Genomic DNA, 27,572 nt, shown 5'->3' with positions numbered 1-27,572 from the left:
AGGTGATTAGGCTGACTACAGGATTGTTTGGGGAGGAGATGACGAAACACACCAAGGGTTTAAATTTTAAAGCTTTATTAATAAAATAATAAAATAACAGCGGAGAGTGATGGGTGTTTCCCAAATTACTTAGAGGAAGGAAGAAAGCGTTAGTGCCCCAAGCCATAACCCACTTTCATACTCACACACGCTCTACTCACGGCTGGCCAAGCCTGGGTGTAACGTAAGAAGAAGAGGGGGAAAGGTGGACAGGAGTTCGGTTTTGGGCCCAGGTCGTCTGGGGTCCGCTGTAATTTTTGCCTTGCTTGGGCTCTCAGGAGGGTTTTAAGTTTTGGGTTTTTTGGGGGGTGTTGTCGTTTAGGGCGCTTTGTGCCTGGTGCTTTTTGTACCAGTTTCAATTGGCTTGCTGTGGCCTTTTTGGCTGCCCAAAACACACCGGCTTTGGAGACTTTGTTTTTCCTTTTGTTGGCCTTCACCGTCACCGCCTTATTTGCTTTTACTGTTTTTACTGCTATTTTTGCAGCTTTGCGTTTTATTTGCTTTTACTGTTTTTGCTGCTATTTGTGGAGCTTTGCTTAACTTCGTTTTTTGTTTTGTTTTTTACGTCAGGGCAGCTGTAGATTTTTTGTTTAGCCCATGACCTTGGGCTGGGGCCAGTGTTTTATTTTTGCATGGAGCTAGCTGAAGTGCCGAGTTAACCCGTTTTTTTCCCTTTTGGCCTTTTGCACCCTGCAAGGAATTTTTTATTTTACATTTACACCTTTGGCCCTCCCCTGAAATGCCTTGCGATGCTTGCAACCGCATTAGCAACATACAATGCTGATTTGCCTCCCCATGGGACCCCCTGAGGGAGAGAGTCCTTGGGCCTGTGACAGTGCGTCACTGAACAAACAGGAAGGGGACTTTCAAATTTGCAAAGGAATGTACGGGGTGGGGCTGACGGTTGGTCACCTGAGGGCAGGGCAGTAGAGTTCAAACTGATGACCAGAGGTGAGAACAGGCATTGTGGGACACCTCCTGGAGGCCAATCGCAGTGCAGGGTGTCTACACTGGCACCGCAGCGCGTAGCCCCAATGCAGGAAGTTCTACGCCTCTCGTCGGGGTGGTTTTTTTAGAGCGCTGCATCTGCGCAGTTTCTGCGCACTCAGTGGCTTGGCAGCGTGTACACCTCAGGAGTTACAGCGCTCAGAGCTGCTTTACTACGCAGAAACTTGCCAGTGTAGACGGGGCCTTAGTCAAGTCTCTGGTTGCTTCCAAATCATTGGAAGGTTCTCGGTCCCTTGGTTAGATGCTCCCATTAGTATAAGTCCAGAGGTTTGAGCAGGAAAGAGGCAAAATGGAGCTGTTTCCAGCGCCTTTTATAGCTTCTGCCATGTGGCAGGAAACCCATTGTTTCAAACCAAGCCCTCACCACAGCTAGTGGAAAATTACAGGTAAAAGGTGGAGTTTGGAGTCACATGGGCAAGTCACATGTCCATGCCTGATTTCTCTTAGTCCCAGAAGAAGCCATTACCTATACCCCAGACAGAAGGACAGTCCATTCAGTGTTGATGGGCGTCTTCCATTGTGAGCTAAGTGTCCTTTTGATGAGCCACTTAACTTGAATAGTTCCTTCACAATGTGCAGGCTAAACACCTTGTTGGTGTTTCCCAGAAGCAAACACACTGGAAATCCAGGTATAGAGCCAATACTCATTACTTCAGATACAAAAATGATACATGCATGCAAATAGCATAATCATATTCAGCGAATCATAACCTTTGCATAGACATCTTACATGGCACATTTTGTACAAGATTTGTTGCAGTTGTATAACAGTGGTAGCAGCAATGATCTACATGGTCATAGTTTAATCAGATAACATCACAATCGGTTACACTTGGATCACATTTTTAAATGGAAGCCAATACTGTGGAGCCCGATGCTGCATCTGTGACTTCCTGGGGCCCATGTATAATCTCCAGGTGTAACAATGCTGGTTCTGGCGGGACCCAACTGAGAGTGCCAATTCAGGACAAATTGCTTAAACAGGGCAGTTACAGCCCAATGCTGGGGTTTTTCCGCCTCTAAGGCAAACCAAACCAGCCAGACTAAGAGGACTTTGGTCTCACCCCACTGGCTTACCACAGGATTGAAGACAAGATGGAGATGAGGCATCGGCTTTTTATAGTCTTTTCCAGGTGTAAGAACACCTCTTTGTTCTTATTGTGGAAAATTACAGCAAAATGGAGTCTGGAGTCACATGGGCAAGTTCCTGCATACTTTGCTGAGTTAAAAGGCGTATCTGCCTTCTCTCAATGGGTCAATTGTATAGCTGATGGTTAGACAGTATAGAGTCAATATTCATAACTTCAACTACAAAATTGATACACACATATAGACAGCATAATTATAACCAGCAAACCATCACCTTGTCTTAGACACCTTATTTGACCCCCTTTATACAAGATTTGGTGCCACTACAGGACTTTGGTTGCAACCATGTTCTATATGGTCCCAGATTATGTCAATAACGTCACACCAGGTCATGAGCCTCTGGGGTCCTACCCCCTGCCCAGGTTACGTTGTCCTGGGTTCCTCTGTCACCAGCCTCCCTGCACCCCCTGCTCTGACCCAGTTCGCTCTCTCCCCAGTTCCTGGTTCTGCTGCTCCATGACACTCAGCGCTTCCACCGGCGCAGGGACTCCGGACCACTCTTCCTCTTCTGGATTCTCTCCCTGCTCTGCGGGGTGTTCCCACTCCAGACACTGGTCCGGAAGGCACTGCCGGTGAGGAGCAGCGGGGACCGCGCGCAAGGGTCCCTGGGAAATCCCTCACACTCCCAGTTTTCCCAGAGGGGCAGGAAAATCCCCTTCCTTGTGGGCTAACTAGCGTCAGCTTTTGGGGCACTGCAGCCCCCTGTGAGCAAGCACCCATGGGGAACGTGAGTGGGGGCTCCTATCTCTCCTCCCATAGGGCTTCAGCTCTGCCCACCCCAGTGCGTGCCCTTGGGGGTCATGTCCAGAGGGGCCTGGGCTGAAAGGAGACAGCTCCAGGAATTCAGGAGCAGTTGAAATGAGGGATTGAGCGGAAACACTCAGGCAGCCTTAGCCCCACTCACTTTCCTGGTCGTCCCTGGGTCCAGGCTGGGCTTGTACCTCGCTTGCAGGTGCCATCAGTTATCCCTGAGCTTTCCTCCCCCACAGGGCCTGGTTCCTGACCTGCCGCGGTTCAGCCTCTTCCTCATCTCCTATGGGCTCCAGCTTCTCCTCTTGATCATCTCTGCTTTCTCGGATGTCGCCCCAGAAACAGAGGAAATGGCCAAGAAGGTGAGAGCTCTGTGCCCCAGTCTGGGCTTTGGGGTGAGCACAGCCTGTAGACCCTGCGGGTGGCTTGGGGAGGGAGAGGATGCCAGAAGGTGCCTCAGCACAGAGGGGCTGGTGGCACGTGGGCTCCATCTCCACCCATCTTTGAGGCCAGGGTCGTGAGACAGTGTCTGTGAGGTCTCAGTGTGGGCCAGGTGGGTGGAGAGAGTCCCCACACTTCAGCCCTGCCGGGCTCTCAAGCCCTGCCTTTCAGCCTGTGCAGGTCCAGGACTGGCCAGACCTGCCCCACGTGCTCTGTGGGACTCGCTGTGGCCCATCCCCTTTGCCTCAGTGTGAGGCCCCCGCGATTCCACCTTGGAAGGGGGAGACGAGTCAGCTCTTGCCACAGACACAGCTGTGGTGAACAGACTCTCCTCTTTCTTTGTGTCTAGAACCCAGAGGTCACAGCCTCCTTCCTGAGCTCTATCACCTTTGGCTGGTACAGCAGGTAGGCAAAGCAGGGTAGGAGGGAGCCCAGGGCGGGAACAGCAGGGGGTTGCAGGCTGGGACTGAGGGGCCCCGGCAGAGCAGTGTGAGTTGTGGCAAGCCCAGGGCTGGGATGGCAGGGAGGCTGAGGTCTGCTCAGATCCTGTTCTCTTACCCTGCTGAGTATCACTGTCTGCCAGGTGCAGGAGGTGCAGGGTGGGAGGAATTGTGGGTGAAATGAGTCGTTCCTGGCTTGCACTGCAGCGAGATTCCCAGAGGCAGCTGGGTTGCTTGGGACGCTGGACTCAGCTTCCTGCACCCGGTGACCCCAAGTGTTGGCGTTGTGTCTGTTCCGGGCTGGTGTGAGGGACAGGCAGCAGGAGAGGCCCGTTTCCGCAGTGTGCAGGGGAAGGTGTTGCTGACCAGAGGCTCTCCCTGCCCCACAGGATGGTTCTGAAGGGCTATCGCAAACCCCTGGAGATGGAAGATCTCTGGGACTTGAAAGAAAACGTGAAAACGCAGCAAATCTTCAGCAGGTTTGACAGGAACATGAGGGCCCAGGTGAGGAAGGCCCGTCGGGAGCTGGAGAGACGGCGCTGCAAGAGGAGCTTGCGCGAGGCAGCCCCAGACCACAGGAATGGGCTCGGCAAGGCTCAGAGCCAAGACATCCTGGTGCTGGTAACTCCCTCGCTGCCCCCTGGGCTGGACTTGGGGCTCTGGCGCCGGGTCCCTGGGTCCCTGTGACTCTGCAGTGACGTGAGTGAGGAGGGTTGGAGGGAGCCCACAATAGCTGCCCCACATGTCGTAAGGTTTGCGCCCCTCCCCAGCTCTCCACAGACCTGTCTCACAGCTCCCCTCTCCCTGGGCCGCCCGTGCTGCCCACACGTCCCTCCCAGCCCCGGGAACCAGCCCCAAGTTGCTGGTAGGAGCGTGTGAAGCACTAACCCCTGCAGCTCCCCCACCCCTTCCTGAGCACCCATTGCTTCCACCATCCCATGCTGCCTCCCGGCCATCCGGGACTGGGCCTTGCACCTGTGCGGGGCGCCTGTCCCGGGGAAGGGTCCCTGGGCGGGATGTCTGATCCGGGGAGAAGGGTGCCTTGGGGGGGGGGGGGCACCTGTCCCGGGGAGGGGCCCCTGGGTGGGTGGGGGTCCCTGTGAGGGGTGTTTGATCCAGGGAGCCCATGGAGTGTTGGGTGTGGGGGAGGACCCTGTGGGGTGTCTGACCCAGGGTGGGGGGCCGGCAGGATGCCTGTCTGGTCCAGCTCCCTTTCCCACATGCTGGCTCCGGTCTAGGAGGAGAAGCGGCCGAAGCGGAAGAAGAAGGAGGATGTGGGGGGCCCCAGCGGGGATTACCCCAAGGCCTGGCTGGCCAAGGCCCTGATCAGAACCTTTGCGGGGAACCTGCTGAAATCGGTGGCTTTCAAGCTGGTGCACGACCTGCTGGTGTTTGCCAGCCCCCAGCTGCTGAAGTGAGTCCCCATCTCTGGGCTGCCTCCACAGGGACTTCTCGCCTGCCCTGCACCCAGCCAGGAGCTAGGGCAGGCCCAGGGGGTTTCTCTTGGATGGTGCAGAAACACGCCCAGACAAGGGGGGCTGCTTCATGGTCCAGGGTTTAGCATCAGTGGCTGGTTGTTATAGATGGAATGTGGGTGGGGGAGCCCCAGGGGGCTGGTGTCTGTGTGCTGGGGGTGGTGACGTCCCCAGGGTTAGTCTCTTTGAGGCAGGGGTGGCAATTCCCTTCTGGGTCTCTGTGGGGTGGAGGGGTGTTGGGAGGGGCTGGTATCTGTGGGGCAGAGGTGTCCCCAGGGGTCTGGTCTGTGGGCAGGGTTGGAGCTGGATCTGTGGGGGGCTGGTCTCTGAGGGGCAGGGGTGGCGGGATCTCTGGAGGGATGTTCTCTGTGGGACAGGGGTTGTGGCGTCCCTGGGGGGGTGGTCTCTGCAGGGAGAGGGTGGCAGCTTCCTTGGGGGGTGCTGGTCTATGCGGGGCTGGGAAGGGGTGTCCCTGGGGGGCTGGTCTCTGTGGGGCAGGGGTGGCAGGATCTGTGGGGGGCTGGTCTCTGAGGGACAGGGGTTGTGGCATCCCTAGGGGGGTGGTCTCTGCAGGGAGGAGGTGGTAGCATCCTTGGGGGGGGGGGCTGGTTTATGTGGGGCTGGGGTGGTGGTGTCCCTGGGGCGGGGGTGATCTCTGCAGGGAGGAGGTGGTAGCATCCTGGGGGGGAGGGCTGGTCTATGTGGGGCTGGGGTGGGGGTGTCCCTGGGGCGGGGGTGATCTCTGCAGGGAGGAGGTGGTAGCATCCTGAGGGGGAGGGCTGGTCTATGTGGGGCTGGGGTGGGGGTGTCCCTGTGGGGCAAGGGTTGTGGTGTCCCTGGGGGGGTGGTCTCTGCAGGGAGGAGGTGGTAGCATCCTGGGGGGGAGGGCTGGTCTATGTGGGGCTGGGGGTGTCCCTGGGGGGCTGGTCTCTGTGGGTCAGAGGTCTCCTCATGCCTGGCTGGTCTCACTGGCTGCTCTGACCGTCAGACTGCTGATCTCCTTTGTTGCGGACCCCACGGCGTATGCCTGGCAGGGCTACCTCTACGCCTTGCTACTGTTTGTAACCGCGCTGGTCCAGTCGATCTGCCTGCAGCAGTACTTCCAGCTCTGCTTCCTGCTGGGCATGAGCCTGCGCACGGCACTCATGGCCGCTGTCTACAAGAAGGTCGGTGTGGGTACCCCCGTCAGGCTGCAGGACGGCGTGTGGGGCCTCCCTGCTCCCCCCAAGCCCTGTCCCACAATACACTTCCCTCTTCCCGTGTCTTTGCCTCTCCTCCAAGGGCACCTATGGGCTGGGCCTTTGTTCCCCAGTGTAGGGGCTGGGGGCTTTGGACATCATAGAATCATAGAATCATAGAATATCAGGGTTGGAAGGGACCTCAGGAGGTCATCTAGTCCAACCCCCTGCTCAAAGCAGGACCAACCCCAACTAAATCATCCCAGCCAGGGCTTTGTCAAGCCGGGCCTTAAAAACCTCCAAGGAAGGAGACTCCACCACCTCCCTAGGTAACGCATTCCAGTGCTTCACTACCCTCCTAGTGAAATAGTGTTTCCTAATATCCAACCTAGACCTCCCCCACTGCAACTTGAGACCATTGCTCCTTGTTCTGTCATCTGCCACCATTGAGAACAGCCGAGTTCCATCCTCTTTGGAACCCCCCCCTCAGGTAGTTGAAGGCTGCTATCAAATCCCCCCTCATTCTTCTCTTCTGGAGACTAAACAATCCCAGTTCCCTCAGCCTCTCCTCATAAGTCATGCGCTCCAGACCCCTAATCATTTTTGTTGCCCTCCGCTGGACTCTTTCCAATTTTTCCACATCCTTCTTGTAGTGTGGGGCCCAAAACTGGACACAGTACTCCAGATGAGGCCTCACCAATGTCGAATAAAGGGGAACGATCACGTCCCTCGATCTGCTGGCAATGCCCCTACTTATACAGCCCAAAATGCCGTTAGCCTTCTTGGCAACAAGAGCACACTGTTGAGTCATATCCAGCTTCTCGTCCACTGTGACCCCTAGGTCCTTTTCTGCAGAACTGCTACCTAGCCATTCGGTCCCTAGTCTGTAGCTGTGCATGGGATTCTTCCGTCCTAAGTGCAGGACTCTGCACTTGTCCTTGTTGAACCTCATCAGGTTTTTTTTGGCCCAATCCTCTTAATTTGTCTAGGTCCCTCTGTATCCGATCCCTACCCTCTAGTGTATCTACCACGCCTCCTAGTTTAGTGTCATCGGCAAACTTGCTGAGAGTGCAGTCCACACCATCCTCCAGATCATTAATAAAGATGTTGAACAAAACCGGCCCCAGGACCGACCCTTGGGGCACTCCACTTGAAACTGGCTGCCAACTAGACGTGGAGCCATTGATCACTACCCGTTGAGCCCAACGATCTAGCCAGCTTTCTATCCACCTTACAGTCCATTCATCCAGCCCATACTTCTTTAACATCCTGGGGGTTACCTGCAGGGAGCCATGCAGTAAGAACCATGTGCACCGGGCCGCTCTCTGCTGTGATCTCCGTGCAGTGACGTGCTGGCTGCAGAGTCCTGGTGGGAGGCATTGACCCACAGGAGTGCAGCGGTCCCCAGAGCCAGGTGGGAGGCCCGGCAAGGAAGGGTGGCTCTGTAGCCAAGAGCCAGCACTCAGGAGTCAGTGCAGGAAGGCTGGCAATTACCAGGAGCTGCTCTGATGCTTTAGGCCTAGACTTTGCACGCATCACGCAGCAGGGGCTGGGGGCTGGCCTGGCCCCTGGTGACTGTGCTGTCCACCCTAGGCGCTCACTGTCTCCAACGCCACCCGCAAGGAGTACACCCAGGGTGAGACGGTGAACCTGATGTCGGCCGACGCTCAGAGGTTCATGGACCTGGCCAACTTCATCCACCAGCTGTGGTCAGCGCCGCTACAGATCGCCCTGTCCATCGTCTTCCTGTGGTGGGAGCTGGGCCCCTCCGTCCTGGCAGGGATCGGGGTCATGGTGCTGCTCATCCCCATCAACGCTGTCCTGGCCACCAAGGCCAGAAGCATTCAGGTTAGCGGTTGGGTAGGGTCTGCTCCCCGGGCTGGCCTGGCAAAGGCTTCCTCCTTGCCCCCCTCGGCCTGAGCCCCCCACTCACCAGCCACCCCTGCATGCTGCCAGTGGCTCTCCAGAGTGGGAATGTAGATGGGGTCTGAGAGAGGAAATGCAGAGCCTGCTCGGGGCTGCCCCCTTACCCTGCAGCCCGGAGGCTGCTCTGTGGAGCACCAGGCTCCAGCAGAGACCCCAGCCCAATGAGCTGACTCTCCTGCACCTGTACTGGTCCAGCCCCTGCCAACAGGAGAGGGGGCCCGCCAGGAATAGATGGGAAGTGCTGGCAAGGCAGATGAGGGATGAGTGAGCCTGGGGCCGAGATGGGGCATTTGTGGATCTCCTGGGTTTTAGGAGCTGCTCTTTGCATTGGGCTGGGGGATCCAACTCGCCTTTCTCACTGGCAGATGAAGAACATGAAGAACAAGGATCAGCGCATGAAAATAATGAATGAGATCCTCAGTGGGATCAAGGTGAGCACCATGGACCCCACCCCCCAGTGCCTGGCTGCCCCTCCCCCTCCAGGGCATTAGGGGCGTGCCTGGCTGCCCTGCCCCCCACCAGGACACCTGGGGTTGCTGCCTGGCCATCCCCTCCCCAGGGCCCATGGGGGCCCATTCTTCTCTGCATGGCAGCAGTGCTGGCACGTGATGATACAGGATTTGCTGCATGGGTCCAGGAAGGTGACCCCCATAATGCCCCTGGCTGGTTGTGCAGCTACCTATGGGTGGGGCTGCAGGCAGGAGAGCAGGACCCAGGGCTAGTGGACGGGGTGCTGCATGCAGATGAGATGAGCCTTGGGAGTGGGGGCCGCTGTGGGACCAGGATCCGCTTATTCTGGGTGTCACTCAGATTCTGAAGCTGTTCGCCTGGGAGCCGTCGTTTGAGCGACAGGTTGGGGAGATCCGTGTGCGTGAGCTGAAGGGTTTGCTGCACTTTACCTACCTTCAGGCTTTTTCCATCTTCATCTTCTCCTGTGCCCCGTTCCTGGTGAGTGCACAAGGGCTGGCGGTGGTGGGAGGCCCCCGGGGAGACGGGGCTGGACGCGGGGCTGCCTCCTGGGTGGCAAGAGGGATTGGGATATGGCCAGGGCGATAAGGCTGTGGGCGTGGATGCGCGGGTGGTATTGGGGGAGGGGAAGAGGGATCAGGCTTTGAGGTTAGGGGGTGGGATGTGCCCAGGGGCTGACAGGCTGTGGACGGGGAGTAATGTGCCTATTCCCCCCACCATCCCATACTACTTCCCTGTGATCAGGGACTGTGACTTGCCCCTGGGCGGGGCGCCTGTCCCAGGGAAGGCAGGCAAAGCACCAGCGTGTTTATTGTTCACTGTCCACTCTTCCAGAGAGACCCCAACAAGAGCTCTGGGTGGGTCCCCCAGCTGGAGCGCTGTGTGTGGGGGACACATGGGCTGGGGCCCCAGAAGGAGCACCGAGCATTGGGAGATGGGACCCCTGGCCTGAGCACGTGCCCCTGCATGCGGAGGATGGGATACCAGGCAGGAGCACAAGGTGGGGTGTACATGGGGGTGGAACTCCAGTGGGAGCACAGCGCAGTGGGGTGGAGGTGAGGGCATGGCTGCAGTGGCAGAGGGGGCTGTGGCTCTAACACCCCCTGCCCCCAGGTCTCTGTGGCCAGCTTCGCCTTCTACGTCATGGTGGATGAGAAGAACGTCCTAGACGCACAGAAGGCATTTACCTCCATCTCCCTCTTCAACGTGCTGCGCTTCCCCATGACCATGCTGCCCATTGTCATCTCCTCCTTGGTGCAGGTGAGCACCCCGGGCAGGACGGAGAGAAGGAGGGTTGAGTCTTGGACCTTTTTGTTAACCCCCAAATGCATCATATGGTTCAGGCTCGGCGTGTGGGGCTCAGGGCAGGGGGCTCATGTGGCCAGTCTTTGGGCCAAGGAATCAGCATGTGGGGCACAGGGCTCAGAGTGCTGGTTGCAGGACTCCAGTGGGGAGTGGGAGGACTTGTGTTGCAGGGCTCCATACCCGCCCAGCATCTAATTTATTTCCTCTGTTGTTTGCGTGTGTTGCGGTGGCACCCAGAGGCCCTGCCAGGATTGGAGCTGCAGTTCTTCGAGTAGTGTCCCTTTGGGTGCCCCACTGTAGTTGCGGCAGCGCTTCCTGCCCTGGGATCGGAGATCTTTGGTAGCAGTGCCTGTCAGGCCGCACATGCGCTCCTCCCCGTCTCGCGCCGTGAGCGGCGTCTATACAGCACTGTGCAGTCCAACCACCCTCAGTTCCTTCTCAGCCGCCCTTGGTCTGGGATGGGATCCTGAGCAGAGCCCTTCAGACATCCCTAGCCTTTAGTAATGGCAGTAACAGTCTTGTTTCTGTTCTTTTGTAGATACTCGCCGTTTCCTTTCATTTTTCTTCCCCCTAAAAAAAAAAAAAATTCCATTGCTTTCCTCCCCGTTATTCTTTAGCTTAGCAAAGGTTTTCCTTTTTTAATACGCCTTTCCCGATCGGGAGACTCTCCCTGCTTGTTTATGCCCAGATCCCCCGGGTTTAAGAGGTGCCTGTCTTGCTGTGAAGCCATCCCCGTGAGTGATGGTCACTCCTGGTGCATACGCTGCCTCGGTGAGGGACACGTCTCTCAGAAGTGTACCTGCTGCCTCAACTTGAAGGCCCGTGAACTGAGGCTAAAACTTTTACTCATGGAGAGTTCTCTGCGACCAGCCTCAGACCCTGGCCCCGATACCTCTCCTATGCGGTGCTCACCATCCATACGGTCATCAGCCAACCCTCACTCACTGCGCAACACCAAGAGGAAACCCACCCTCTCCCGCCCAGGTGAAAAGAAAAGGGCCACTAGCTCCCCCTCTAAGGAGCTGCCTCAGAAAAAGGCATCCCCGGCGAAATCTGAGGATGTTGCAGTTACAGACGTGAGACAGCTCCCGTGACTGTCTGGGCACCTCCAGTACCAGTGCGAAGGACAGGTCCAAGGACCCTAAATGGACAGGATCACAGGATCACATTGTCTCTTGTCACTGAGAAAGACAGTGTAAGACTTTCAAAAGCGGTACCCACTGCTTCAACAAAAATAATCCTCGGTGCTTCGGCACCAACTAAACCGCCAGCACCAAGCAAGCCCTTGGCATCTATGCTAGCAGTTCTCAATCTGGGGTCCGCGGTCCCCTGGGGGTCCACGAGCCCTTTCAGGGGGGCCATGGGGCCCCGCAGCTGAAACCCGGTGCGCTGAGCCCTGGCGCCCCCGTGTGGGGCTGAAGCTGGGAGCAAACCTGAACAATGTGCCAATTACTGACACTGACAACTGAAACTGACACTTTTAGCCAACGCTATGCAATTACCCATGACGTGGCATCAGATGCCTGACTAGGACGCAGTGTCCTATCAGCCTCAGTAGACATCACTCCGAAGTCAGTTCCATCTAGGGGCACTGCTCTGCAGTCACCTACAGTGGAGCATCCATAGCGACATCACTCAAAGAAGAAGGAAAGGTTACTCCCCCTGTGCAGTAACGGAGGTTCTGAGAGATGTGTCCCCCTACGGGTGCTCCACTACCCACCCTCCGTTCTCTCTGCTTCGGAGTTCAAACATAAACTCTGCAGTAGAGCAGGAACTGAGGGTGGTTGGACCGCAGAGCACTATATAGATGGTGGGAGACGGGGAGGAGCACATGTGCAGCCCAACGGGCGCTGCTACCACAGATCTCCGATCCCAGGCGCAGGAGGCACTGCTGCACCTACAGGGGAGCGTCCATAGGGACACACATCTCGAAGACCCCCAGTTACTGCACAGGGGGAGTAACCTTCTCTTCTGGGTGCTGCACATGCAGACATACGGTCCCTGCCTTATTGTTCAATCTCTTGGGAAATACAGAGCTGGGGAGCTGCCCCCAGGGTGTGAGGGTTGGGCAGGAAGATTCTGGAGCTCTCTACCCCACTCGGATGGATCTTGTGTCTCACCTGTGTGACATCCCCTTTTGCTTCCTACAGACCAGCGTGTCCACCGAGCGGCTGGAGCGGTACCTGGGGAGTGGCGACCTGGACCCCTCAGCCATAAGACGTGACCCCAGTGTTGGTAAATAAACTGCCAGGTCTCACAGCGGGTCCCTGGTGTGTCTGTGGGGGGCCTGCGGCCACATCATGGGTGTGCAGGGCCCTCAAATACAACTCCCCATCAGCACCACTGCATGTGGGGGGCACTTGGGCACAACCCCCCCCCCCCCCACTCCCACCCCGTGTGTGGGGCCCCCAGGCACAATCCCCCCCTCCACTCCTTACCCCATGTGTGGGGCCCTTACATACACCCCCCCCTCGCACCTCGTGTGGGGGCACCTGGTTTGCAGGGTCCTGTGGTACAACAACCCTCCCCTCATGTGCAGGGCCCTTTGGGGAGGATTTCCCTCCTCGGCCCAAATCCAGGATCCACTAGGCATGAGGGGGAGCCCCCGAGTGGGCTGCTGGCTCCTGGGAGCTGGACACACAGAGTTTGGGTTTGGGCTGGGGAGGGAACTGTCCCCCACCCAGTCTCTGAGGCACTGCCCGTTCTCTTGGCAGACTGCGCGATTCAGTTCTCCGAGGCCTCCTTTGCCTGGGAGCAGGGTGCTGAGCCTGCGATCAGAGAGTGAGTGTGCTGCGTCCGGGGTCTGGTGCTGTGCTGGGGGGCCCCCTTCTCTGTTACTGACCTGCCAGGCAATCGCCCTGTGCTGTCATGGGTGGAACACAGCCCCCGGTGGGGCCTGGGACTGCAGGACACACGTCCCCCAGAGCAGAGACACGGCAGCTGGAAACACCTGCTTCGCTGGCTTGTTCTTGCTGACCACATGGTCTGGGTCCTTTCATGACATTTCCAACCACGTGCAAGGCCCGGGTGGCAAGTCCAGGAGATGCAGGAGTCCAGGAAGGAGCCTGTGGTTAGCCTGGATAACGTAGCTGTTAGGGATGTAAAAGTTTAACCGGTTAACCAAGAAGCTTGAGGTTTATCGATTTCTGTTAACAATTAAACTCCACCCTAGGTCCTGGCTGCTGCCCTGCATGCCCAGGATCCTGGTTGCTGGCCCCGCGCCCAGGGCTCTGCTGCCACCCGCGCCCAGCATCCTGGCTGCCGCCGCAGTGCAGACCCCCGGGGGCGGGATGGCAGCCAGGACCCTGGGCACTGGCTGGCAACCAGGAAGCCGGGCACAGGGACAGCAGCAGGGATCCCTGGGCGTGGGGCGGCAGTGGAGCCCTGCCTAAAACATGGGAGTGCTGCAGCAGCCCCTGCACCCCTAGTTCCCCGGTTAAACGTTTACCCATGTAACCGGCAGAATTTCAATTGGTTACATGGTTATTGTTTTTACACGTTATTTACATCCCTGGTAGCTGCTCAGCGCTGCTCTGAGTCCCACTCAGATCTCTCGTCCTTCCAGGGTCACTTTGGATATCAAGCCTGGGCGACTGGTGGCTGTGGTCGGGGCGGTGGGCTCAGGGAAATCCTCACTGGTGTCAGCCGTGCTAGGAGAGATGGAAAACCTCAAGGGGCACATTAACATCCAGGTGAGGGGAGCTGCCCCGGGTGGAGGAGGCCCCGTGAGCTGCCGTCAGATCCTGGGGGGCACTTAAGAGTGCCCACCCCAGGCAGAGATGTGAACAGCCTGGCCAGGCACCAAGCCCCCCCCGCCAGCCAGGATCCAGGCCAAATCACCTCGGTCATGACTTGCAGATTTCCCTGGTATTCCAGCTTTGGGACACCCTCTAGGTCTGCTGGTGCCCCTCAGCCCCGCCCCACAGCCCCGCTGCTCTTCCAGCCCTGGGCTCCCTACATGCATATCTTTGCCAATGCCCCTCAATCCTGATCTGCAACCCCCCGCTACTCAAATCGTCCCTACCCAACTCTGCCAATACCCTTCAGTCCTCCCTCACACACTTCACGCTATTGCCGGCGTGGAAGCTCCGGACATCCACTGTCACGACCGATCACATGGCAGCTTGGTGCCATGGACAAATATCCACCCAGCTCATGGAAGTGAGAGCAAACCCTTGGTCTGTAGGGTGGAAAGGCTAGTTAGGGTCCTAGCCTCCAGCACCCTCTTCCCCCTAAGTCCTGGGGAGATGCAGTGAACAACATTTACCCTGCAGGACGTTGAATGTCACAGGAATTATCTGCTCTGCCAAGCTGTCTGTTAAGAACCAAAGCACAAACCCCATACTGGTTATGAGTTCTGTACTTACATTTCAGGAAAGATGTGGACAAATTGGAGAAAGCCCAGAGAAGAGCAACAAAAATGATGAAAGGTCTAGAAAACATGACCTATGAGGGAAGATTTTAAAAATTGGGTTTGTTTAATCTGGAGAAGAGAAGACTGAGAGGGGACATGATAACAGTTTTCAAGTACATAAAAAGTTGTTACATGGAGGAGGGAGAAAAATTGTTCTCCTTAACCTCTGAGGATAGGACAAGAAGCAATGGGCTTAAATTGCAGCAAGAGAAGTTTAGGTTGTACATAAGGAAAAACATCCTGTCAGGGTGGTTAAGCACTGGAATAAATTGCCGAGGGAGGTTGTGGAATCTCTGTCATTGGAGTTTTTTAAGAGCAGGTTAGACAAACACCTGTCAGGGATGGTCTAAAATACTTAGTCCGGCCGTGAGTGCAGGGGACTGGACTAGACGAGGTCCCTTCCAGTTCTATGATTCTATTATTTCACTAGCCAAGTATCAAGTGTAAACTCCTCAGGCACTATAACAGCCTAACCAGAGAGTCTCAGACAGTACCCTTGGGTACTCTGATCTATCTTGTCACCAAGGTAAACTTGTCTTTGTGAGAGATGGTCCCTTACACCAAAAATCACAACAACATTCAGTTACTCCCAGTCCCAAAGGACCAGTCACTTACCTCAGGTCAATTGCACCTTAGATCTAACACCAAAGACAACGCTTGTAGCCAATCCTGTAATAAATTAACTGAAGATTTATTAACTAAGAAAAAGAAATGAGTGTTATTTACAAGGTTAAAGCAAATAAACAAACACATACAAATGGGTTCCAATCTAAAGTTTCAAAAAGTAATAGAAGCATCTATAATAAGCAAGCTCTATGTGTTCTTTAGGGCTAACCCACGCGAAGCACTAGGGATCTTTTGTTTATGCCTAGTAATCCTTGCCCTCAAAGTCCAAGCGATATAAAAGATCCAGCTTCTTCTTTAGCAGGAATTTTTATTATCTTCCCCCAGAGCTCAAGCTGATGGGATGAGTCCTCTTCATGGGAGTTGGGGGAGCAATTAACAAAGTTTTTGTCCTCTGATGTTTCACAATGGCTCCTTTGTTTCAATGGGCTTTCTTGGTGGGCAGGGCCTAACCACTTCAGTGGGAAGCCAGCATCTTACATTAGTTAATGCTTCATTCCTGGTTCGCAAGGTACACAGTTACAGAGGATTATAAAGTAAATGCTCAATATAACCTTATAATGTGGGGTACAGATGTTGTAAGTGAGATTACTACATGCAGCTCCTACCAGCATTTCATAATGTCTAACCACATTCTCATACACTTAATCTTTATTTGAACAATGCCGACACAGAGCTGAGCCAGACTGGTGTCCAGCGATGTATTGGTCAGTGTTCAGTTGAGGCCTAGAGGCCTTGGCATGAGCTGGCACCTGGTCTGCCGTGTCACAACCTCATCTTGGCTTTGTCTAGTTCCCTGCACAGAGGATGTGACTGCTCCCACCCCAGGCCCATCTCCCCCATCCCTCCTTTCCCCAGCCCCTAGCCCAGGGCCCAAGTCCTGCGCTGACTGGATGAGGCAGCTGTGATTGGGCTCTTCCCTCCAGGGCTCTGTGGCCTACGTTCCCCAGCAGGCCTGGATCCAGAACGCCACGCTGAAGGACAACATTCTCTTTGGGTCGGAACTGGATGAGGCTAGGTACCAGCGGGTTGTGGAGGCCTGTGCTCTCCTTCCAGACCTGAAGCTGCTCCCTGGAGGTGACCTCACGGAGATTGGAGAGAAGGTATTGGCACTGGGGATGTCGGGGAAGGCTGGGAGGAGGCGTCCCGGGGAGTAGGTGGGGGATAGAGAGGGGGAGGTGTCTGGGGGTGGCGCAGAGAGGGTGGAGGGTGTTGTGAGTGTATGAAGCTTGAGAGTCGTGTGGTAGCAGGAATGGGTGGCTCGTGGGTGTATGAGGAAGGTAGAAGAGGAGGAGGATGTATGTGGAGTGGGGGAGGTGCATGGGCGTCTGAGGCTGAGGAGGAATGTTTGGTGGTGGGAGCAGCAGCCCCTGGGAGTGTATTTGGGAGGTAATGATGGCAGACACTTGGGGAGTGTCTGGAGCTCCTAGGGGTGGGATGGGGGAGGCAGAGAATGTGTGGCACTCGGGGGGGGGGGGGGGGCTGTCTGGAGCACGTGGGGATGGGGGGGTTCAGAGAGCATATGGGGCACAGGGAGGCTGTCTGGAGCACAGGGGTGGGATAGGGTGCTGGGGTGCAGAGAGAATACGGTGCTCAGGATCCGTCTGGAGCATGGAGGGGAAGTGGGGGTGGCAGAGAGCGTGTGGTGCTCGGGGGGACTGTCTGGAGAACATGTGGATAGGGTTGGGGTGTGGAGGGCGTAGGAGCGTGTGGTGCTCAGGGTCTGTCTGGAGCATGTGCGGGTAGGGTGGGGGGTGCAGAGAGCGTATGTTGCTCGGGGGGGCTGTCTGGAGAACATGGAGGTAGGGTGGGGGTGTGGAGGGCGTAGGAGCGTGTGGTGCTCAGGGTCTGTCTGGAGCATGTAGGGGTAGGTTGGAGGGTGCAGAGAGCGTGTGATGCTCGGGGGGGCTGTCTGGAGAACATGTGGGTAGGGTGGGGGTGCAGAGGGCGTAGGAGCGTGTGGTGCTCAGGGTCTGTCTGGAGCATGTAGGGGTAGGTTGGGGGTGGCAGAGAGCATGTGGTGCTCGGGGGGGCTGTCTGGAGAACATGGGGCTGGGTGAGGGTGAGAGAGCACCGGTGAAAGACTTTGCTCCCCTCGGTCAGCACACTGGGGTGCAGGGAGAGCCCCAGGACTTACAATCGGGTGCTTTCCCCACCAGGGCATTAACCTGAGCGGGGGCCAAAAGCAGCGGGTCAGCCTGGCTAGGGCTGTGTACAGCGATGCAGATATCTACCTGCTGGACGACCCCCTGTCGGCCGTGGATGCTCACGTGGGAAAGCACCTCTTTGACCAGGTGCTGGGGCCGGACGGGCTGCTGCAGGGCAAGGTGAGAACAGCCCTGAGCTGATCGGGGCAGGGAGCAGTCCCCCGCAGGAGATCCCCCCATCAACCGTCGTCTGGGGCACTTCTGGTCTGGCCCCCTCTGTGGCCAGGGAAGCCTCTTAGTGGCTTAACGGGGGGCTTGAACAAGGGGCTGGGTGGCCAGTTCTGTGCAGTTGGCAACAGGAACACCTCCAGGCTCTCCACTGGGGGTGTGAGTGGAGGAGGGGGGCCCTGTGCATCCCCAGTCAGGGGTGAGGGTAAATGACAGAGTGCCCCGCAGGTTCCCAGCCAGGGGTGGGGGAGGGCAAGGGGGACCCTGTGCATCCCCAGGTGGGGGTGAAGGGGCCTGATTGGGAGCCCTGCGGGTCCCCAGCCAGGGGCGGGAGTGGGCGAGGGGGAGCCCTGTGGGTCCCCGGCCGGGGGCAGGAGTGGGTGCGGGGGAGCCCTGCGGGTCCCCGGCCAGGGATGGGGGAGTGGGCGCGGGGGAGCCCTGCGGGTCCCCGGCCAGGGATGGGGGAGTGGGCGAGGGGGAGCCCTGCGGGTCCCCGGCCAGGGATGGGGGAGTGGGCGCGGGGGAGCCCTGCGGGTCCCCGGCCAGGGATGGGGGAGTGGGCGAGGGGGAGCCCTGCGGGTCCCCGGCCAGGGATGGGGGAGTGGGCGCGGGGGAGCCCTGCGGGTCCCCGGCCAGGGATAGGGGAGTGGGACCCCTGCGGGTCCCCGGCCAGGGATAGGGGAGTGGGACCCCTGCGGGTCCCCGGCCAGGGATGGGGGAGTGAGCGAGGGGGACCCCTGCGGGTCCCTGGCCGGGGGCGGGAGTGGGCGAGGGGGAGCCCTGCGGGTCCCCGGCCAGGGATGGGGGAGTGGGTGAGGGGGAGCCCTGCGGGTCCCCGGCCAGGGATAGGGGAGTGGGACCCCTGCGGGTCCCCGGCCAGGGATGGGGGAGTGAGCGAGGGGGACCCCTGCGGGTCCCCAGCCAGGGATGGGGGAGTGGGCGCGGGGGAGCCCTGCCGGTCCCCGGCCAGGGATGGGGGAGTGGGCGCGGGGGAGCCCTGCGGGTCCCCGGCCAGGGATAGGGGAGTGAGCGAGGGGGACCCCTGCGGGTCCCTGGCCGGGGGCAGGAGTGGGCGAGGGGGAGCCCTGCGGGTCCCCGGCCAGGGATGGGGGAGTGGGCGCGGGGGAGTCCTGCGGGTCCCCGGCCAGGGATGGGGGAGTGGGCGAGGGGGAGCCCTGCGGGTCCCCGGCCAGGGATGGGGGAGTGGGCGCGGGGGAGCCCTGCGGGTCCCCGGCCAGGGATAGGGGAGTGGGACCCCTGCGGGTCCCCGGCCAGGGATAGGGGAGTGGGACCCCTGCGGGTCCCCGGCCAGGGATGGGGGAGTGAGCGAGGGGGACCCCTGCGGGTCCCTGGCCGGGGGCGGGAGTGGGCGAGGGGGAGCCCTGCGGGTCCCCGGCCAGGGATGGGGGAGTGGGTGAGGGGGAGCCCTGCGGGTCCCCGGCCAGGGATAGGGGAGTGGGACCCCTGCGGGTCCCCGGCCAGGGATGGGGGAGTGAGCGAGGGGGACCCCTGCGGGTCCCTGGCCGGGGGCGGGAGTGGGCGAGGGGGAGCCCTGCGGGTCCCTGGCCGGGGGCGGGAGTGGGCGAGGGGGAGCCCTGCGGGTCCCCGGCCAGGGATGGGGGAGTGGGTGAGGGGGAGCCCTGCGGGTCCCCGGCCAGGGATAGGGGAGTGGGACCCCTGCGGGTCCCTGGCCAGGGATAGGGGAGTGGGACCCCTGCGGGTCCCCGGCCAGGGATGGGGGAGTGGGCGCGGGGGAGCCCTGCGGGTCCCCAGCCAGGGATGGGGGAGTGGGCGCGGGGGAGCCCTGCCGGTCCCCGGCCAGGGATGGGGGAGTGGGCGCGGGGGAGCCCTGCGGGTCCCCGGCCAGGGATAGGGGAGTGAGCGAGGGGGACCCCTGCGGGTCCCTGGCCGGGGGCAGGAGTGGGCGAGGGGGAGCCCTGCGGGTCCCCGGCCAGGGATGGGGGAGTGGGCGCGGGGGAGCCCTGCGAGTCCCCGGCCAGGGATGGGGGAGTGGGCGAGGGGGAGCCCTGCGGGTCCCCGGCCAGGGATGGGGGAGTGGGCGCGGGGGAGCCCTGCGGGTCCCCGGCCAGGGATAGGGGAGTGAGCGAGGGGGACCCCTGCGGGTCCCTGGCCGGGGGCGGGAGTGGGTGAGGGGGAGCCCTGCAGGTCCCCGGCCAGGGATGGGGGAGTGGGCGAGGGGGAGCCCTGCGGGTCCCCGGCCAGGGATGGGGGAGTGGGTGAGGGGGAGCCCTGCGGGTCCCCGGCCAGGGATGGGGGAGTGGGTGAGGGGGAGCCCTGCGGGTCCCCGGCAGGGATAGGGGAGTGGGACCCCTGCGGGTCCCTTGCCGGGGGCGGGAGTGGGCGAGGGGGACCCCTGCGGGTCCCCAGCCGGAGGTGGGGGTGGCATGTGTTTCCAGCCAGAGGCACGGGGGTGGAAGGTCCTGTAGCTGCTGTGCCCTGTAACCTGTGTGCCATTCTTTGTGGCAGACCCGGATCCTGGTAACGCACAGTGTCAGTTTCCTGCCAAGGACGGATGAGATTGTGGTGCTGGTGGCCGGTGCCGTGTCTGAGCAGGGCTCCTACAGCACCTTGCTGGCTAACGGGGGGGCCTTCGCTCAGCTCCTGAGCACGTATGGGAGCCAGGAGGGCAGCACCCCCAAGGGGGAGGCCACAGGTAGGAGGGGATGTGCTGGGCCCAGGGTCAGCTTCATACAGGTGCCCATGGAGTCCTGCTTTGTGCTACGTATGCGCAGAGCGCCCCAGTGTTGGGGGGAGGGAAGGAGACAGCCCCAACTCACCCACCTGGGGTTCGCCTCTGTTAACGAGGGTGACACTAATACAAGGAAAGCCTTGGCCTATGCTGTCTCCGGAGCTTGGGTCTGTCTCTGCAGGGCCCTTCTGTTTCTGCCCCTTTCCCTCTGCCTTGCGGGGGCCACTTCAACCCTGCCTCTTCCTGAACTGGAGCCAGTGTGACTCAGCTAGTCTTGCCTCAGTATGAGTCAGCAGAAAGAGCTATGTGGCTATGCAGGAACCTAGCCCTAACCCCTGCTGGGAACCTTCCCACCCACAACGGTTCCCAGAGCGTGGTCTCTTCTCCTTCCCTGTTGAGCTTGGCTGGAGCTTGGGCCCCAAAGTCCCACGCTGCGGCTGGGAGACGCGCTCAGCTTGCTGCTTGGGTGTTCCCCTTTCTGTGGCTGGGAGCGAGCCCAGCGACCCACCTGAGCACACTGTGCAGTTCTGCAAAGCCAGAAAAGGCCCTTGGTCTCCCCAAGACAGGCCCTGACAAGGAGTGGGACAGTTCCACCTAGACAGCTGCACCCTTACTCCTAGGGGCATAGGGATTCCCACTCCAGCTCAGAGCAGGGGTCTGCACCCAGTACCCCATCTCCAACAGGGTCCACCAGCACCAGCTGCTTCAGGGAGAGAGCTAGGAACCTGTCAGATGGCAGCGAGAGTGATCAGCAGACAGTGGTCCCCCCTCAGGGCTGGGGTTTGCATCACTGGAGGTGGGGATTCCCCGCGCCCTGTATATTCCACTCCACACTTTTTGGTCTGAGTCTGTTCTAGTCCGACACATTGTTCGATAGAGTCTTTTGAGCCCCCAGGACTTACATCTCCCCATCCAGAGGTTACATACATCCCAGCCCACAATAACACACAAACCATTCATTTAATACAATGGACCCCCAGGACACTTGAGCATAATTTAATAAGGGCTCCTGAAGATACTGCAGGAAATTGCCGTCTCGGTCACAACAGCAGCAGCGCTTGGCTGCTGTGCAGAAGGACGCAGCACAGGCATGGCTCTACGGCAGGGGGTCTCAAACTAGGGGTCGTAAGGTTATTACATGGGGGTCGCGAGCTGTCAGCCTCCATCACCAAACCCCGCTTTGCCTCCAGCACTTATAATAGTGTTAAATATAAAGAAAATGTGTTTTTAATTTATAAGGGGGGTCACATTCAGAGGCTTGCTGGGTGAAAGGGGTCACCAATGAGAACCTCTGCTCTGCTCTCTGTTCAATGCCTAACACCACTTCCAGTCCGGGCGCCTCCTAACTCCTGTGTCTGCTGCTTCAGTTGGAGCCGCAGAGGAGCAAGACTGTGGGGTCCCTGAGACTAGCACGGAGGACGTGCCAGCCGACATAGTGACCATGACCCTGAAAAGAGAAGCCAGCATCCAGCAGAGAGGGTTCAGCCGCAGGTAGGGACCTGTCCCCAGTCATCAGATCTCATCCCGAACCTCTCCCTTTCCTTCCCTCTCCCTGCTTCCTACATAGGCATCTCCCCATGCCCTGGACCTCTTCTTTCCTTCCTGGGATGGAGGGGCCCTGTGTGAGGCTTCACTTCTTGGGGAACCTGTGGGAAAGCGTCTGAGAGCCCTGGTCTCTGGGGCCTCCCTGGCCTGCATGGCATGTGGGGCCCTCTGCTTTGCTCAGCTGCTGCTCAGGAGAGGGCCTGTCTGTCATGGTTCTGCTCTGCAGCCCAGGTTGGGCGAGTTCCTGCCTGCAGGGTTTCTCCAGCTGTCTTCCCACACACTCCTCTGTTGAAGCTGACCCCCAACCCCACCCCTTTCTGCTCCCCCACAATGCACTGGACAGGATCGCGCAGTTGAGTAGCTTCCCCTCTTGTATGACTGGTGACTCGTACTTATCCAGCGGTTTCTGCATGTCACACATCCAGACCTCGGGCTTCTCCCCGCGGCTGTCAGCCCCTGTCTGGGGCTCGCTGGCTGGGTGAAGGTGTGTCCGGAGCAGGGGCTGGGCTGGTTTAGCTGACAGGGTGGGAACAACGCTGGACTCGGAGGAATTTCCAAAGCGTCCAGTTGAAATGTTTCTCTCTCCAAGGTCAGTGAGTCCCGTGGCCGGTCCCTGGCAGATCCCGGCGCAGCCAGCATGCTCGAGCGGGAGGCGCAGTGCAGGGCGAGGCGGATGGGGTTCCAGGGTGGCTCCAAGTGCAGCCGCCCCATTGCTAACAATGAGCAATCGCCCTATTGCAGCCTCAGCACCAGCAGCACCAAGTCCCTGCGAAAGGCCCTGCAAGCGGGTGAGGTGGGGCTCAAGGGCAAGCAGCCTGCCAAGGAGGTGACAGGACAGAGGCTGATTGAGAAGGAGGCCATGGAAACGGGGAAGGTGAGAGAAGGGATCCCGTGGCTTGGGGGTGGGGGCACCGTGAAATCCCACCCCACAGCTCGCTGCTTTACAACCACAATAGTTGCTTGAGAAAACTGACCCTCAGCTTTGCTGACCCCCATTGCACCGCTCCCGGCCTATGCGTGAAGAGGGAGGCGTGGAGGGATGCTGCTGGGGTGTGTTTGGAGCGTGGGCTGCCGGCTATGGGAAGGCAGGGTGGGCGGGTAGTGCTGGGGAGGGCAGGGTTGGGGTGGTGCTGTGTGGGGAGGGCGTGGGGGGCTGGGCGGTACTGTGGGGGGGTTGAGTGCTGCTGTTTGGGGAGGGCATGGGGGGCTGGGCAGTGCTGTGGGGGGGGTCTGGGCAGTGCTGTGTGGGGAGGGCATAGGGGGCTGGGCAGTGCTGTGTGGGGGCTGGGCGGTGCTGTGTGGGGGCTGGGCATGCTGTGGGGGGGTTGAGTGCTGCTGTGTGGGGAGGGAATGGGGGGCTGGGTGGTGCTGTGGGGAACCTGGGCATGCTGTGGGGGGGCTGGGCAGTGCTGTAGGGGGGGCTGGGCGGTGCTGTGTGGGGAGGGCATGGGGGGCTGGGCGGTGCTGTGGGGGGGCTGGGCAGTGCTGTGTGGGGAGGGCATAGGGGGCTGGGCGGTGCTGTTGGGGGGTTGAGTGCTGCTGTGTGGGGAGGGAATGGGGGGCTGGGTGGTGCTGTGGGGAACCTGGGCATGCTGTGCGGGGGCTGGGCAGTGCTGTGTTGGGAGGGTATGGGGGGCTGGGCAGTGCTGTGGGGGGGCTGGGCGTGCTGTGGGGGGATTGAGTGCTGCTGTGCGGGGAGGGCATAGGGGGCTGGGCAGTGCTGTGTGGGGAGGGCATAGGGGGCTGGGCGGTGCTGTTGGGGGGGCTGGGCGTGCTGTGGGGAACCTGGGCATGCTGTGGGAGGGCTGGGCAGTGCTGTGGGGAACCTGGGTGTGCTGGGGGGGATTGAGTGCTGCTGTGCGGGGAGGGCATAGGGGGCTGGGCAGTGCTGTGCGGGGAGGGCATAGGGGGCTGGGCGGTGCTGTGGGGGGGCTGGGCAGTGCTGTGTGGGGAGGGCATAGGGGGCTGGGCGGTGCTGTGGGGGGGCTGGGCGTGCTGTGGGGGGGTTGAGTGCTGCTGTGTGGGGAGGGAATGGGGGGCTGGGTGGTGCTGTGGGGAACCTGGGCATGCTGGGGGGGGGCTGGGTAGTGCTGTGTGGGGAGGGAATGGGGGGCTGGGCAGTGCTGTGGGGAACCTGGGTGTGCTGGGGGGGATTGAGTGCTGCTGTGCGGGGAGGGCATAGGGGGCTGGGCAGTGCTGTGTGGGGAGGGCATAGGGGGCTGGGCAGTGCTGTGGGGGGGCTGGGCGGTGCTGTGGGGGGGCTGGGCATGCTGTGGGGGGGTTGAGTGCTGCTGTGTGGGGAGGGAATGGGGGGCTGGGCAGTGCTGTGGGGGGGCTGGGCAGTGCTGTGTGGGGAGGGCATAGGGGGCTGGGCGGTGCTGTGGGGGGGCTGGGCGTGCTGTGGGGGGGTTGAGTGCTGCTGTGTGGGGAGGGCAGAGGTGTGGCCTGCAGGCGTAGCTGCGTCAGGGGTGCGTGCGGCGGCTGGACTCCGTGGGACGCCGCGACAGGCTGTGCTGCTCTGCAGGTGAAGTTCTCCCTGTACCTGCGGTATCTGCGCGCCGTGGGCTGGGGGTTCTCCGCCTGGGTTTTCATCACCTACGTTGCACAATATGCCGCCTTCGTGGGGTCCAACCTGTGGCTCAGTGACTGGACTGACGACTCGCTGCGGTACTGGAACCAGACCTACCCAACCTCTCAGCGGGACATGCGGATCGGGGTCTTCGGGGCGCTGGGCACGGCGCAGGGTAAGTCTGGGGACCCACCCAATTTAAATGGGATGTTGTGAGCTGGGGGCACTTGGCTGGAGAGCCCAGGGAAGGGTTGCTGAGGCCCCAGGCCTCTGCTTGAGCTGGCAGTTTGCCAGAGCCCACGATTTCCCCCAGTGCGCTGGATGGGGTTGCCAAGATTTCCCGGGGAGCTGGGAGCAGGCAGCTGGGGTCTGAGGCCTCCCTGGAAGCTGGAGGATTGCAGCCCGGCACCCGATGTCTCCGTGTGTGCCGGGGGGGTGTCGGTCCCATGAGCCTGACCCTGACTGGCACATGCCTGCGTTCTAGCTGCCTTCCTGCTGGCTGGAGCCCTCCTGGCTACCCGAGGTGCCATCCGGGCCTCCCGCATGCTGCACCAGCAGCTGCTCAGCAATATCTTGCGAGTGCCCATGAGCTTCTTCGACACGACCCCCACAGGTCGCATTGTCAACAGATTTGCCAAGGTGAGAGCTCGTGCCGGGGGGACCCTGTGCCCAGTTGCCCTGGCGGGACCAGGGCCGGGGGTGGCAGCAGAGGGAGGGATGTTCCAGGCACATTTCTTGCTGCAATGCCAGTAGCTTTATCCTAGGAACCTTCACCCGGGGCAATTCCTGTGCTGGTGGAGACGTGACTCCTTCCCCAACAGCCCCACTGCGTTGTCAGTAGCCTCACGTGGCAGCATTTGGTCAGGTCTCAGCAGGGCTTTGTGATGTGAACAAGGTGGGTCCAAACTAGGAACCTGACTGGCCTTTAATCATGCAGAACTAGAGAAGAAGTGGAGTCTAATGGTTAGAGCTGGGGGGGACTGAGAGCCAGGACTCCTGGGTTCTATTCTCAGATCTGGGAGGACGTGGGGTCTAATGGTTAGAATATGGGGAGCTGGAAATCAAGACCCCTGCGTTCATTTTCCCAGCTGTGCCATTGACTCACAACATGCCCCATGAGGCAAGTCCCTTCCCCTCTCTCTGTGTCAGTCTCCCTGTCTGGACAGTAGGATCATGCTGAGCCCCAGGGCTGGAAGGCCGTGGTATCAGAGCTTCCCTTAGCATGTGCAGGGCTCTCTGGCCTTCTCCTGTCTCGCAGGGCCTGGCCTCACTGCCTGGATCTCCCCTCTTCTCCATCTGTTCCCAGGACATCTTTACCGTGGATGAGACCATCCCCATGTCCTTCCGTAGCTGGCTGACCTGCTTTCTGGGCATCATCAGCACCCTGCTTATGATCTGCCTGGCCACCCCCTACTTCGCTCTCATCATCATTCCCTTGGGCATCTTCTATTTCTTCCTGCTGGTGAGTGGTTCTGGCACGTTCGGAGTGCTTCCGCCGCCACCTGCCTTTGCCTCGGCGCAATGGGTGGGGCGGGGCTCAGCCTCTCTCCTTCCTTGACAGGTTTCAGAGTAGCAGCCGTGTTAGACTGTATCCGCAAAAATAACAGGAGTACTTGTGGCACCTTAGAGACTAACAAATTTATTAGAGCATAAGCTTTCGTGGGCTACAACCCACTTCTTCGGATGCATAAGAGTGAAACATATATTGAGGAGATATATATACACACATACAGAGAGCATGAACAGGTGGGAGTTGTCTTACCAAGTCTGAGAGGCCAATTAAGTAAGAGAAAAAAAAAAAAAAAAAAACTTTTGAAGTGATAATCAAGATAGCCCAGTACAGACAGTTTGATAAGAAGCAAGTGTGAGAATACTTACAAGGGGAGATAGATTCAATGTTTGTAATGGCTCAGCCATTCCCAATCCCTATTTAGCCCTGAGTTGATTGTGTCTAGTTTGCATATCAATTCCAGCTCAGCAGTCTCTCTTTGGAGTCTGTTTTTGAAGTTTTTCTGTTTTAAGATAGCCACCCGCAGGTCTGTCAAAGAATGGCCAGACAGGTTAAAGTGTTCTCCCACTGGTTTTTGAGTATTATGATTCCTGATGTCAGATTTGTGTCCATTAATTCTTTTGCGTAGAGACTGCCCGGTTTGGCCAATGTACATGGCAGAGGGGCATTGCTGGCACATGATGGCATATATCACATTGGTAGATGTGCAGGTGAACGAGCCCCTGATGGTATGGCTGATGTGATTAGGCCCTATGATGGTGTCACTTGAATAGATATGTGGACAGAGTTGGCATCGGGCTTTGTTACAAGGATAGGTTCCTGGGTCAGTGTTTTTGTTCAGTGATGTGTGGTTGCTGGTGAGTATTTGCTTTAGGTTGGGGGGTTGTCTGTAAGCGAGGACAGGTCTGTCTCCCAAGATCTGTGAGAGTAAAGGATCATCTTTCAGGATAGGTTGTAGATCTCTGATGATGCGCTGGAGAGGTTTTAGTTGGGGGCTGAAGATGACAGCTAGTGGTGTTCTGTTATTTTCTTTGTGTTTTTTTTTTTTTTTTTCTCTTACTTAATTGGCCTCTCAGACTTGGTAAGACAACTCCCACCTGTTCATGCTCTCTGTATGTGTGTATATATATCTCCTCAATATATGTTTCACTCTATATGCATCCGAAGAAGTGGGTTGTAGCCCACGAAAGCTTATGCTCTAATAAATTTGTTAGTCTCTAAGGTGCCACAAGTACTCCTGTTATTTCTCCTTCCTTGGGCATTCCCAGAGCTGTGACAGCTGGGGCCGGCTGCCCAGCATGTGTCACTGCAGACACACCTAGCAGAACTGAGGTCTCTGCTACCTGCCACGGGTGGGAAGGTCCTGGGTGCACATTGCAGTAATAGAGCCACTTCTCTGGTCCCAGCGCTTCTATGTCTCCACGTCCCGCCAGCTGAGACGTCTGGATTCCGTCACCAGGTCTCCCATCTATTCCCACTTCGGTGAGACAGTGTCAGGCCTGTCTGTGATCAGGGCCTATGGACACCAGGAGCGGTTTCTGCAGCACAACGACCGGATCATGGACATGAACCAGAAAAGTGTTTACTCCTGGATTGTCTCGAATAGGTGAGATTACTCCGCCCCCAAAGGGACAGGCCAACAGGAC

At 58.9% G+C, this 27,572-nt stretch overlaps 1 protein-coding gene across 1 annotated transcript in view; it reads left to right on the top strand.

Moving 5' to 3' along the window:
* The window catches only part of ABCC2 (ATP binding cassette subfamily C member 2), a 49,000-nt gene that overhangs the window by 13,002 nt on the left and 8,426 nt on the right, over positions 1-27,572 (top strand). Inside the window, exons 4-25 of the mRNA XM_065408338.1 lie at positions 2,634-2,768; positions 3,186-3,308; positions 3,737-3,792; positions 4,217-4,448; positions 5,066-5,241; positions 6,291-6,468; positions 8,074-8,328; positions 8,772-8,837; positions 9,217-9,354; positions 9,988-10,134; positions 12,330-12,414; positions 12,894-12,960; positions 13,745-13,871; positions 16,144-16,320; positions 17,377-17,544; positions 20,080-20,266; positions 21,670-21,793; positions 22,589-22,721; positions 24,372-24,591; positions 24,901-25,055; positions 25,723-25,878; positions 27,333-27,532. Coding sequence (XP_065264410.1) covers positions 2,634-2,768; positions 3,186-3,308; positions 3,737-3,792; positions 4,217-4,448; positions 5,066-5,241; positions 6,291-6,468; positions 8,074-8,328; positions 8,772-8,837; positions 9,217-9,354; positions 9,988-10,134; positions 12,330-12,414; positions 12,894-12,960; positions 13,745-13,871; positions 16,144-16,320; positions 17,377-17,544; positions 20,080-20,266; positions 21,670-21,793; positions 22,589-22,721; positions 24,372-24,591; positions 24,901-25,055; positions 25,723-25,878; positions 27,333-27,532 — 3,305 coding nt within the window. The remainder of the gene's footprint in view (positions 1-2,633; positions 2,769-3,185; positions 3,309-3,736; positions 3,793-4,216; positions 4,449-5,065; positions 5,242-6,290; positions 6,469-8,073; positions 8,329-8,771; positions 8,838-9,216; positions 9,355-9,987; positions 10,135-12,329; positions 12,415-12,893; positions 12,961-13,744; positions 13,872-16,143; positions 16,321-17,376; positions 17,545-20,079; positions 20,267-21,669; positions 21,794-22,588; positions 22,722-24,371; positions 24,592-24,900; positions 25,056-25,722; positions 25,879-27,332; positions 27,533-27,572) is intronic.

Source organism: Emys orbicularis, chromosome 7 (genome assembly GCF_028017835.1).
Source record: "Emys orbicularis isolate rEmyOrb1 chromosome 7, rEmyOrb1.hap1, whole genome shotgun sequence".
Lineage (NCBI taxonomy): Eukaryota > Metazoa > Chordata > Testudines > Emydidae > Emys > Emys orbicularis.
This window is presented reverse-complemented; position numbering and strand designations above follow the sequence as displayed.